The sequence below is a fragment of the Loxodonta africana genome, chromosome 7 (genome assembly GCF_030014295.1).
Source record: "Loxodonta africana isolate mLoxAfr1 chromosome 7, mLoxAfr1.hap2, whole genome shotgun sequence".
Taxonomy (NCBI): Eukaryota; Metazoa; Chordata; class Mammalia; order Proboscidea; family Elephantidae; genus Loxodonta; species Loxodonta africana.
In genome coordinates this window covers 10,440,443-10,452,698 of record NC_087348.1, presented here as the reverse complement: position 1 = coordinate 10,452,698, position 12,256 = coordinate 10,440,443, and the positions used below count along the sequence as shown (strand labels likewise).

Below are 12,256 nucleotides of genomic sequence, written 5' to 3'. Positions count from 1 at the left end.
GGCGGAGAGCCGAGAGGCGGCGCCCGCCTCGGCCCGGAGGCGGCACCAGGAAGCGCCCGCCCCGGCCGGAGCCGCCATGTAACCGGCGCCGCCCGGAGCCCGAGCCGCGCGGGCCCAGGGACCCGCCCGCCATGGGGGACGAGGACGAGGATGAGAGCTGTGCGGTGGAGCTGCGGATCACGGAAGGTGGAGCAAGAGCGGCAGGGGGCGCGGGGTGGCTGTCGCGTAGGACTGGGAGGGTCACGGCCGGCTGAGCTGATTCGCTCCCTGTGCCCGCAGCCAACCTGACCGGGCATGAGGAGAAGGTGAGCGTGGAGAACTTCGAGCTGCTCAAGGTGCTGGGCACGGGAGGTGAGGACCCCGGGCCCCCAGGCAGGTGTCCCAGGTTCGGTGCCCTGGGTTTCCAGGGCCGCAAACCCGCCTGGGCCCGGGCCAGGCCACCGGGAAGGCCCCCCACCCTTTCCCGGCACAGCCGCCTAGCTCGCCCCGCCCTGCCCCGCCAGGGTTTGCATGCCCTCTCCCAGGGCCAGCTCAACGGTGACATCGTTCCTCCCTGCCAGGTCCTGTGCGTGCATGCCCCCTTCCCGGTTTGCCAGCACCCTGCAGGGCCTTGCATCCCTCCCAATTATTTGCACAGCTCCTCCCCTTCCCCTGCTCGAAGCGCCCTCCCCCGCTTTGCAAACTCCCTAGCCCTAGTTTGCACTGCCCACCCGCATCTCTGCATCCCTTCCTTGGATTTGAATCCTCTTGCATCCGCCTGTTCTTTCGCAGGTTTGCACATGCCCCGCCCCCACCTCGCGCTGCAGGCCCCCTGGGGATGCAAGCTCCCCAGTCTGGGTTGCACATCCCCGCCCTGGTTTTGCGGAGCATCCTCCTGGGGTTTGCACACCTGTTCCTTGCACACCTCTTCCAGTTCTTTGCACACCTGCCTGGCGACCCGGCTTCTACCCTCGATTTGCACACCCTCCTGGGTTGGCATCACCCCCCGCCCCCGCCAGTCTGCACCACCCCCCTGCTCACGGACCACCCTCCACCCACTTGCTGCTCCCACAGCCTACGGGAAGGTGTTCCTGGTGCGGAAGGCGGGCGGGCACGACGCGGGGAAGCTGTATGCCATGAAGGTCCTGCGCAAGGCGGCGCTGGTGCAGCGCGCCAAGACGCAGGAGCACACGCGCACCGAGCGCTCGGTGCTGGAGCTGGTCCGCCAGGCACCCTTCCTGGTCACGCTGCACTACGCCTTCCAGACCGACGCCAAGCTGCACCTCATCCTGGGTAAGGGCAACCGCACTCTGACCTCGGCCGGGGTGGGTGCAGGCGTGGTGACCCGGACCCGGAGCTCTCTGACCCCCATCCCGTCCCCCAGACTACGTGAGCGGCGGGGAGATGTTCACCCACCTCTACCAGCGCCAGCACTTCAAGGAGGCCGAGGTGCGCGTGTACGGGGGCGAGATCGTGCTGGCCCTGGAACACTTGCACAAGGTGGGCGGGGCCCTGACCACTCGGCTGTTGCCATGGGGATGCGCCTGCGGCTTGTAAGGGGCTTCAGAACATGGCCGCAGTGGGTCTTTTCCCGGGCCTCCTGGGGCGCAGTGTCCTCAATGGGGACTGGAGCTGCTTCACAGGCCTGGAAGGAAGGGCTCAGTGCGGCCTGCGGGGGTGGGGGGAAGGGCCTCCTCCCCTGGCGCCTCGGCCAAGGGGCTTTCCTCTCACAGGGAGCTCGGGGCTGCCTCCTGAGACGCTCTCACAGAAAGAACTTCCTCAAAATCAGACCTCAAGCCTCGCTCCCTGCACCTCCTTGAAATGAGCTCTCCACCCGGCGTTTGAAATGAGCTTTTCACCCGGCTTTCCTTCTCCCGGGACCTTGGGGCTGCTCCAGTGGGGCCTCTTCCTGGGGTCTTCCTGCCTTGCCTTTGGTCCTTAGAATGGTTCAGCTCCAGCCCAGCCCCTGTCCCAGGAGTCCCTCTGCACGCAGGTGTCCTTGATCAGGGACCTCCTCTCGGAGGGTCTCCTTGTCTTGAGTGGAGACCTGGTTGTCAGCAGTTGTGGAGGGACATGGGTGGGGGACTTGTCCCTGGAGGCTTGGAGCTGGGGAAGGTTTCGGGGAGGAAGCTCAGTGCCCCTCTTGCCCTGCCAGCTGGGCATCATCTACCGGGACCTGAAGCTGGAGAACGTGCTGCTGGACTCCGAGGGCCACGTCGTCCTCACGGACTTTGGGCTGAGCAAGGAGTTCCTGACGGAGGAGGTGAGGGAGGGTCATCTCTCTGCCCACTGCATCCCCATTCAAGCTTCTCCTTCCTGTCTCTTCCTGTCCTGTGCCTGGCTCTGTGTTTCCAGAGGTGCAGAGGTGAATGGACCCAGGCCCTGCCTTCAAGAAGCTCCCGCTGCCCCCACCCTCACAAGTCCATCAAGTCCTCACTCGGAGCTTTGGGGGCTGCTGGGGCCAAAGAGAGGCCTTTGGTACCTAAATGTGCCCTCTCGCCCTCCCAGAAAGAACGGACTTTCTCTTTCTGTGGCACTATTGAATACATGGCCCCTGAGATCATCCGCAGCAAGTCGGGGCATGGCAAGGTAGGTCGGTGGGGAAGCAGGGGCAGTGGGTGTGGGCCCGGGGCAGTGTAGGCCCTCATTCTGGCTCCACCCTGGTAGGCCGTGGACTGGTGGAGCCTGGGCATCCTGCTCTTCGAGCTGCTGACGGGGGCCTCGCCCTTCACGTTGGAGGGCGAGAGGAACACCCAGGCTGAGGTGTCCCGGTGAGGAGGGCCGGACGTGGAGGCGGCCAAGGGCCAGGGGCCTGCCTGGGCAGGGCTGTGGGGGGGCTCGCTGCCCCTGACGCCCCCCCCAATCCTCTCAGACGGATCCTGAAGTGCTCCCCTCCCTTCCCCCCCCGGATTGGGCCTGTGGCGCAGGACCTACTGCAGCGGCTGCTTTGCAAGGACCCCAAGAAGCGGCTGGGTGCAGGTCCCCAGGGGGCACAGGAAGTCAAGAACCACCCCTTCTTCCAGGTGAGGCTCTGGACCCTGGGCCCCACACCTCCGTGCTGGGCACACCTAGGCCAGGCTGCTGCTCTGGGTTGGGGGATGCAGAGGGAGGGTCTGAGCCTGGTAGATTTCACTTTGTCCAGACCACCCTCCAGGGAAAGAAAGCAAATGTGTATAAGTTGAGGCTTATCCTCTCATCTACCCCCATTGAGGCTTTGGAGATGCGTTCCAGAAGGAAAGAATTCTAGGTTCATCATGTCTGGGCTGGCAGGGACTTGAGAATGGGTCAACCAGTCCTTTCAATTGACAGGCCCAGAGAAGGGACGTGACTGCCCAAGATGGCACAGAAAATGGTGTAGAGCTGGGGACAGAACCCAGGTCTCCTCTGGGCCCAAATTAATAATGAAAATCACAGGTATGGCTCTTTAGCGTCCCCGCGGCCGTTTTGTTTTGTCCTTGTGCAGTTTGGGTCTGCATACAGGGTCGCTATGAGTCCTAACTGACTTGACGGCAATGGAGGGAGTTTTGTGCAGCCTGAGTGCCTGCCATTTGGATGGATGGTTGAGGAGCCCACGTGGGGCTTGGCTGACTGGTTAAGAGCATGTGCATTCCACCTCCCTGTGAGACCAGGTGCTTGGCCATCACCAGCACCCAGCAGGACCTTATGGCAGTGAGCATTCACTGTGTCAGCCATCGGCCTGCGTTACTTCACGTAACCCTCTGAACCATCCTGATGATCCCCACTGTTATAGGCGAGGACCCTGAGGTTCAGAGAGGTTAAGACGTTCGCCCAAGTTCATCTAGCCAGGAAGTAATAAAAGCTCAAATTCAAACCCAGGTCTAGGGGCTTGAAGGCCTGTGCTCTTAATTGCTGTGTTCTTCTGTTTGCCTGTGGGCAACAGATATGCCATTTGTCTGATACGATAACAAAAGCACCCTTTTATGGCTGCTGGGGTGGCGTAAATAGTTCGCACTTGACTACTAACCTAAAGGTTGGCAGTTTGAACCCACTCTGGTGCTACGGAAGAAAGACCTGGCAATCTGTTTCCAGAAAGATTACAGCCAAGAAAACCCTATGGAGCTGTTCTATAACAAAGGGAGTCTGCATGAGTCGGAATCGACTCGATGGCAACGGGTTTGGAGTGGTTTTTATTATGTGCCGGGCATTCTGTTACCCGTATTACAAGCACCATCTCCTTGAGTCTCCCCAGTAAGTATCACCCGGAAGGGCCCTTGCGGATGCTTTCTCAGACAGAAGCCTAAGTCTCTTTGGTGAAGATGTCTCTTTGCTGGGGGAGAAGGGGAAGCAGTTGAGAAGTGTCATTTTCCTTCAGTGAGTTCCTTAAACCCATTCTGAGTGCATGCCAGGTGCTGTGCTGGGTGCTGGGAGCAGGTGGATCTGTCCACAGGAGAGACCCCAAGGCCTTTGAGGCCTGATTCTTGGTAGGGTTGTTCCCCTCATTCCACCTTCTTTCTGGGCAGCCTCTTTGGTGATAGCAATGCCGGGATCCCTGGTGGCAGAATTGGGTCCTTTAAGCCTGACTCAGGCCTCTTGGCTTTAAGTGACAAAAAGTCTAATTCAAAATGGTAGTATCTGTTGGAATAGAGTTCGGCTGCTAGTAACAGAGATTGGAACGAAGAGTGGCCTAAAGAAAAAAGAAGTTATTATTTTTTCTCACATAAAGTATAGAGGTTGGCAGACCAGGGCTGCTGTGGGGTCTTCATGGTGTCTTCAGGAACCTACGCTCCTTTTGTCTTATGCTTCTCCATTCTTAGCGTGTAGGCTTCACCCCAGGGTTGCCTCATGGCCCAAGATGGCTGCTGGAGATCTTGCCATCTAGGCTGCTTCCCAGGCAGGAAGCAGAGGGAAGAAGGATGGAAAGGGCAAAAAGAGCACTTGCAAAGATCCTTCTTGAGGATCTTTCCCTGGAGTTCTACCTCACAATTTTTGCTTACAAGTTATTCGTCATCCCTTGCTGCAAGGCAGTTCATAAAATATCTTTTAGTTATGTATATTGCTGTCTGGAATAAAATTGGGGTTCTGGTTCTAAGGAAGACAGGGAGAATGGTTATTGGGCTGGCAATTAACAGGCTCAGCCACACTTACTTAAATATAAAAGGGCATGTTTTGGCTCCTGTAAGTGAAAAGTCCAAGGGACAGGTTCTGGGTTCAGGCAAGGCTGCATCCAGGTGCTCAAACTGTGTCATCAGGAGTGCCTTTCTTTGTCTCTTGGTTCTGCTTTTCTTTATGGGGCTTCATCAGTAGATGTTGAGGGTACCCCAGCAGTTCCAGGCTCACATCCTCTCAAATTTAAGAGAGATTTGTTTTTCAGACCAATTCTATAAAAAGTCTCAGAATTGACTGAGCATAGTGGAGAGGTGGTTTGTAAAGGAAACAGATTCTGTTACCAGAGAGAGGGAAATGGAAACTGGGGAGGCAGGAAGAGCAGCTGCTCACCCCAAACACAAGAGAGGCCCTTGGGTCATTGAGGAGCTGCCCAGTGAGGGTGGCCTGAGTCCAGTTCCTGACCTTTAACCCTGATCTCTGATTCCTTTTCCGCAGGGCTTGGATTGGACTGCTCTGGCTGCCAGGAAGATTCCGGCCCCATTCCGGCCCCAGATCCGCTCTGAGCTGGATGTGGGCAACTTTGCAGAGGAATTCACCCGGCTGGAGCCTGTCTACTCGCCCTCTGGCAGCCCCCCGCCTGGGGACCCTCGCATCTTTCAGGTGAGTGAGAACTCATGAACTCAGGTGTAGGGGAGGCCCTGGCTGACCCGCAGGCACCGCACAGCTATGTCCTGACCAGGACTCAGCATCTTTCCCAGGCCTCTCCCCACCTCACTCGGTCCAAGTTTAGCTCAGGATCTCACTGCTCAAAAAACACTGGCGTTGAGTCGATTCTGACTCATAGCGACTCTATAGGACAGAGTAGAACTGCCCCATAGGGTTTCCAAGGCTGAAGTCTTTACGGAAGCAGACTGCCACATCCTTCTTCCGTGGAGCAACTGGTGGGTTCAAACCTCCGAACTTTTGGTTAGCAGCTAAGCACTTAACCACTGTGCCACTGAGGCAAATCCTGACCCTGCTTCCTCCCCGATGTCCATGCAGCAGCCCTTCTCCCAGGCCTGGCCCTGCCCTGTTCAGTCCTCATGGCCCTTTTCTTCCCCATCTCCCTCTGTAGCTGAGTGACCTCCTAACACTCAAGCCCGTGGGTCCCTTGCCTGCTGTTCTAGGGCTTTGCCTCCCAAGCTTTCCCAGTGAGACTTCCCCAAGACAGCACAGAGCTGCACTCCCATGGTACCTGTAGTTGTCATTCATAGAGACTGCTACAGCAGGACGTGGCTTTGAACTCATGCTTATCTGTAAACCTTGTGTAAATTTCCCTTCTACCCATCACATCTCTTTGTTGTTCTATAAAAATGTTTTAAATTGTCTACGTGCTTACGTGGAAACCCTGGTGGCATAGTGGTTAAGTGCTACGGCTGCTAACCAAAGCGTTGACAGTTCGAATCCGCCAGGCGCTCCTTGGAAACTCTGTGGGGCAGTTCTACTCTGTCCTATACGGCCACTATGAGTAGGAATCGATTCGACGGCACTGGGTTTTCTTTGGTTTTGTACGTGCTTACGTGGACACCTAGGAAGAGATGGCATGTTTATATCGTGCTTCGTATACCCCTCGGCACACCACCTCATGTTTCCCACCTAGTTATAGAAGCCTAGGCCTGCAAACAAGTCCTTTGCTCAGCATTCAAGGCCCTGCATGATGTGGCGTTTGCTCGAGCCCTAGCCTTGGTGCTCAGTAGTGTCCCACCTGATGCTCCAGCAGCACTGAGCTGCTCAGAGGTTCCAGAGCGTACCTCGGTGCCTTTGCACATGCTATTCCCTCCACCTGGAGTGCCCTCTCCACGTTGTCCACCTGGCAAGTTCCCGCTCATCTTTCAGGTCTGGTGTCCAGTGCTCCTGTCCACGGGAAGCCTTCCCCACTCCCCTGGCCTGCTGGGTCGCCCCTTCTCTCATGTCCCAGCCCTTTGCAGATGACACCTCCTTCCAAGCGTTTATCATGTTGAACCCTAACAGTCTGACTGAGATGCCCCCCCTGGTCTGGAAGCTCCCAGAGGGTGGGGCTGTGCATTTAACGTCTCTGTCCCCCACGTCCAGCTTAGGGCCTGGCCTGTGGGGAATGCTTCACAAATATTAAACTAGACCGATACCCAGTACGGATGGATCTGTCCGCTCCGTGAAGCTCTCAGAGGTGACAGCTCTCTGGTTTTCCATTGTTCCATCATCACAGTAGTAATGAGAAAGTTCTTTCTTGTGAACCAGTGGTTACGTCTATTCATTCACTTAATGACTCACAGTGGTGTGTGGAGCCCCTGCAGTATGCCGGGCCCTGATCTGGCCCGTGGGGACACATCAAGGAACCTAACAAACAAAAATGCCACCTCTGTGGAACTCACATCCTAGGGCACAGTGGGGATGCATTTTTTGGGAGAAAACAACACATGGTTAGAATTAGTTTTGAAAATCTCTGAAGTTGCCAAGACATGGATTTTTAAGAAGGGCAAAGAATTAACTTTCGGTTCTCGTTGCACTTCCTTGGTGGCCCTCCTCACAGAGGGGGCCAGAGTCTGCTCTGCAGGGAGGCATAGAGTTGTTTTCTTCTCAGTGGGCTGAGTTGGAGCCTCACAAGCTAAGCGCGTCTGACGCCTGGCCAGAGTACTTGCATGGATCCAGCCTATCATATTCTGGGCTTCTGTGCTGTACCAGGCACTGCCCTTGGCACTTGCTGGACACTGTGATGAGACAGGTCGGAGCACAGTCTGGTGGAGAACTGACATGGACCCAAGTTCCTACAAAACAGGTGGATAAAATGTGTCCACACCTCTTGTGTCACCAGGATGCCCCATCTGCACCCCAGCCCCCAGCTGCCCATCCATCCTGTCCCCTTCCGCCTCCTCTGCAGGGATACTCCTTCGTGGCGCCTTCCATCCTGTTTGACCACAACAACGCTGTAATGACCGATGTGTTGGAAGCTCCTGGCCCTGGAGACCGGCCAGGCAGGGCAGCCGTAGCCAGGAGCGCCATGATGCAGGTGGGCTGGACCGGGTTTGGGGGGAAGCTGTATTGGGGGTCTGGGCCCTGAGATTCCGGGCCTGGCTCCACCAGGAGCCCGCGGTGTGACCTCGGTGAGGTCTCGAGCCTCTCTGAGGTGGGCCCCCTAAGCCCCCCCTTTGCCTCCAGGACTCGCCCTTCTTCCAGCAGTATGAGCTGGACCTGCGGGAGCCCGCGCTGGGCCAGGGCAGCTTCTCCGTGTGTCGCCGCTGCCGCCAGCGCCAGAGCGGCCAAGAGTTTGCTGTCAAGATCCTCAGCCGCAGGTGGGGGGACCCGGGGTGGGCGGGGCTCTGTAGAAGGGTGGGGCCTTGGGAGGGGGGTCGGCGGCCCTGACCCTGTCTGCCCCGCCCCCCAGGCTGGAGGCGAACACGCAGCGCGAAGTGACCGCCCTGCGGCTGTGCCAGTCGCACCCCAATGTGGTGAAGCTGCACGAGGTGCATCAGGACCAGGTATGCCTTACTGGGCTGGGGGGAGCGCTAGGACGAAAGAGGCGGCCCATGGGTGGAGCGGGAGAGGCGGGCAGGAGGCGGGGCTGAGGATCGGTAGTGGGGTCCCAGGGGGCCAGGGAGGCCCCGGAGGTAGGATTTGAGGGGAGGAGGGCCTGAGGATTCGAAGGCCAGGCTGCGGATGACCAAGGGAACGGAATTTGAGGAGGGCGTAGGGTAGGATTTGATAGGGCCGGGGCTTGAAAATGGCCAAAGGGGCGGGGCCTCAAAGGCATACCTGTGGGCCGGGGGCGGAGCCCAAGGATAGTCACTGGCGTGGTCCTGGGGACACGGCTCAAACGGGGCTCCAACGTGGGTGAAACTGAGGCTAGGGACTTGGGGCTTGAGGTAGGCAGGGCGGTCCATGTGTGGCTTGGGAGGGCGGGGCCTGAGGGCTGGGCTAGCGGGTGTCTGAGGAGCAGGGCCTGGCTGGTGGGCGGGGGCCGGCTGGTGGGCGGGGCCCGACTGATGGGCGGGACCCGACTGGTGGGTGTGGCCTGGCTGGTGGGCGGGGCCTGGCTGGTGGGCGGGGCCTGGTCCGGGTCTGGGTGTCGTGACCATGCGCTGTGCCTCCTGCAGCTGCACACGTACCTGGTCCTGGAGCTGCTGCGGGGCGGGGAACTGCTGGAGCACATCCGTAAGAAGCGGCACTTCAGCGAGTCGGAGGCGAGCCAGATCCTGCGCAGCCTCGTGTCAGCCGTGAGCTTCATGCATGAGGAGGCGGGCGTGGTGCACCGCGACCTCAAGCCCGAGGTGGGTGCAGGCCTCGCTGGCGGGAAGGGGGTGCGCGTGCGGGCCTACCCCTGACTTTACCCACCACCCGCACAGAACATCCTGTACGCTGACGAGTCGCCGGAGGCCCCGGTGAAGATCATTGACTTCGGCTTCGCACGGCTGCGGCCGCAAAGCCCCGCGGGGCCCATGCAAACGCCCTGCTTCACGCTGCAGTACGCGGCCCCCGAGCTGCTGGCGCAGCAAGGCTATGATGAGTCCTGTGACCTCTGGAGCCTCGGTGTCATTCTGGTATGGGGCAGGGTCCCCGAAGTCGGTGCAGGGTAGCCCGAGGCTGGGTCAAGGGTCTTCCTGATGCTGGGGCCAGGCACCCTGGTTCAGGGCAGCCGGAGGTAGTGGGCAGGGGACATCTTGGTGGGGGCGGCAGGGAATGATCTTTGGGGGTTGTCATAGTCCAGAGGCAGGGTCGCTTTAGTGATCAGGGGCACCTGTGTTTTGGGGGTTAGTGGCCAGGGATAATCACACATGGGCCTCAGGAATTGCTCTAGTAGAGGGGGTAGGCTGAGGGGTCAGCCTCTGGCTGCCTTCGTCCCCACAGCGTGGCGGTCTCACTTTTCTCCACATCCCCTCTAGTATATGATGCTGTCAGGGCAGGTCCCCTTCCAGGGGGCCTCAGGCCTGGGCGGGCAGAGCCAGGCGGCCGAGATCATGTGCAAGATCCGCGAGGGCCGCTTTTCCCTGGATGGGGAGGCCTGGCAGGGTGTGTCCGAGGAAGCCAAGGAGCTGGTTCGAGGTGCGGAAGCCCCGGGCGTAGGGCAGAGTTGGGAAGTGGGAGGTCGTGGGGCCATGGCTGGGCCAGGGATTGTCGCGGGGTCACGTGTCCTGGTTTTCTGGTTGGGGTAGGGGTGTGTGGTATTGGGGCCTCTCTGGGTGACCCCCTCCACACAGACCCTGCCCAACCTCCCTGGCCCACCGGCAGGGCTCCTGACAGTGGACCCCACCAAGCGGCTGAAACTCGAGGGGCTGCGGGCCAGCTCGTGGCTGCAGGATGGTAGCGCGCGTTCCTCGCCCCCACTGCGGACGCCCGACGTGCTGGAGTCCTCTGGACCTGCTGTGCGCTCTGGGCTTAACGCCACCTTCATGGTGAGGGGTGGGGCCTCTGGGTTGCAGGGGGGAGGGGACAGAGCCCAGAAAGGTGAAGTGGCTTCTGGCGGGTTGGGGCCCTGACCTTTCAGGAGGCTGGAGGCCAAGGATCTGTTGGGATGAGGAGGGTCCCAGGGTCTGAGGCCAAAGCTAGGATAAGGGAGTCAGGCAGGCCCGGGGACTTACCCCCTCCCCTCCGCCAGGCGTTCAACCGCGGCAAGCGCGAGGGCTTCTTTCTGAAGAGCGTGGAGAACGCGCCCCTGGCCAAGCGGCGCAAACAGAAGCTGCGGAGCGCTGCCGCCTCCCGCCGCGGCTCCCCCGCGCCTGCGGTCCCGGGACGGGTCCCTGCAGCCAAGGGGCCGTCCCGCCGCGCCAATGGCCCCCTGCCCCCCTCCTAGCCCTTGCCACTGTGACCCCCTTCCCCCATAGGGACTGTGACCTGGGAGCCTGGCTCACTGCCCCCTGACCTAGGCCAGAGGCTCTGCCCTGACCCCCAGGGGTTGCCCTTCTCCCCTTACTTCCAGACAGAGCAGAAGTATTTTTATAAGCAGAGAATTTTTTATGTCTTACCAGGTAGATAGAGATGCAGGGAGGGAGGGGTCCTGACCGGGAGTGGAGCGTGGGGAGCCCTCTCCCAAGACCCTGCTTCATCCGGGTCTGCCCGTGGGCGGGGGGCGGGGGGGTGCTGTTCCAGCAGTGAAGAGCACCTCCCCCATTTCTAAGCACTGAGCTGCCACAGGGAGAAACTGGGAACCCCACTGAGGCTCTGCTCCTGGGGAGCTCTCCTCAAGCTGTCACTTTATGGGTTGTCTGTGCAATTCCGTCCACCAAAGACCTGTGTTGGGGGGTTGAGGGAGAGGCCCTGGGGCACCCCCTGAAGCATTTCTACTTCATTTCAGGTCACCTGCTTCTCCCCTATTGGGGCTCAGGAAGGAGGCAGGTCACCCCCTAAGAAGGAGGCCCCCATCTCACCGCCCCTCCCCTTTGGTACAGCTGCTCCCGGCTGGGGGGCGGGGCCTTGGGGGTCTGGGCTGGGCGTTGGCGGGCACTGCCTCAGCCCATCCAGGCTGTGCCTTTGACTTTAAAATAAAAGTCCACCCAGTGCTGTGCGGCGTCTGTGTGTGTGTGCCTGTGTGGGTATGTGCGGAGCCTCCGAGGGGAGGGACAGGGCAGACCAATGCTGGGATGAGAAGGCACCCTTTGTCCTTGGGCGAACTCCCATCTTGGGGGTGTGTCTGGACAGCTGTGCCATGGATCACTTAGGATTCCCTTGTTGTAAGTAACAGAAAACCCAGCTCACGCTTGCTTAAGCAGAATGAGAGTTATAGGCTCCTGAGCTACACAGTCCAGGGGCAGCCTCAGGTAAGGCCTGAGCCGTGCTCCTGATCAGGCCTCAATTTCCCCATCCCCAGCTCGTTCTTGCTTCCTTGGCGTTGCTCTAGCCTGGAGGGTTCTCTTGGCCCCAGGATGGGTACCAGCTGCTTCAAGAGCGGCAGATTGAAATCTGGTGCTAAATGAGAGTCTTTGTTTTAGCCATTCCTAGCAAATCCTGAGATGTACTCTGATTGGGCCCACTTAGGTCATGTGCCCACTCTGAGCCAATCATTGTGGCCAGAGGATGCAATGTGCTGATTAGCTTAGACTTGGATCGTGGATTCCCCTTCTGGAAGCTCATTAGGTGGAGCGTAGGGGAGGGGTGGACCCCCAGGGAGGTCAGCTGGACAGGGCTGAGGAGGCTGAGCCTGTCCATGGGGGCGGGGCGAGGGCGGGGCCGGGGCCGGGCGGGCAGCGGGCGCACATTTTGG

The 12,256-nt window shown here is 59.5% G+C and overlaps 1 protein-coding gene across 3 annotated transcripts; it reads left to right on the top strand.

Moving 5' to 3' along the window:
• The first annotated feature begins 54 nt into the window (after positions 1 to 54).
• Positions 55 to 11,560, top strand: RPS6KA4 (ribosomal protein S6 kinase A4). Of its 3 annotated transcripts, none has more exons than XM_023559640.2 (17): positions 55 to 186; positions 280 to 351; positions 1,054 to 1,272; positions 1,364 to 1,479; positions 2,135 to 2,242; positions 2,488 to 2,568; positions 2,647 to 2,750; positions 2,852 to 3,002; positions 5,542 to 5,706; positions 7,943 to 8,071; positions 8,242 to 8,354; positions 8,447 to 8,540; positions 9,156 to 9,329; positions 9,405 to 9,599; positions 9,942 to 10,101; positions 10,288 to 10,451; positions 10,655 to 11,560. In XM_023559640.2, the coding sequence occupies exons 1-17, from the start codon at positions 132 to 134 to the stop codon at positions 10,847 to 10,849; spliced, it is 2,295 nt and encodes a 764-aa protein (XP_023415408.2). In that variant the 5' UTR covers positions 55 to 131; the 3' UTR covers positions 10,850 to 11,560. The 3 variants fall into 3 exon arrangements, with proteins under 3 accessions (XP_023415408.2, XP_003419659.2, XP_010597377.2); XM_003419611.3 differs by having other exon boundaries at positions 56 to 186; positions 8,221 to 8,354; XM_010599075.3 differs by having other exon boundaries at positions 98 to 186; positions 280 to 305; positions 8,221 to 8,354.
• The last annotated feature ends 696 nt before the right edge of the window (positions 11,561 to 12,256 follow it).

Coding starts and splice junctions, on each gene's coding strand:
- RPS6KA4 (XM_003419611.3), top strand. CDS start 132: ATGGGGGACGAGGACGAGGATGAGAGCTGTGCGGTGGAGCTGCGGATC. Junction 352..1,053: donor CAAGGTGCTGGGCACGGGAG/GTGAGGACCCCG, acceptor CTGCTCCCACAG/CCTACGGGAAGGTGTTCCTG. Junction 2,569..2,646: donor GCAAGTCGGGGCATGGCAAG/GTAGGTCGGTGG, acceptor CCACCCTGGTAG/GCCGTGGACTGGTGGAGCCT.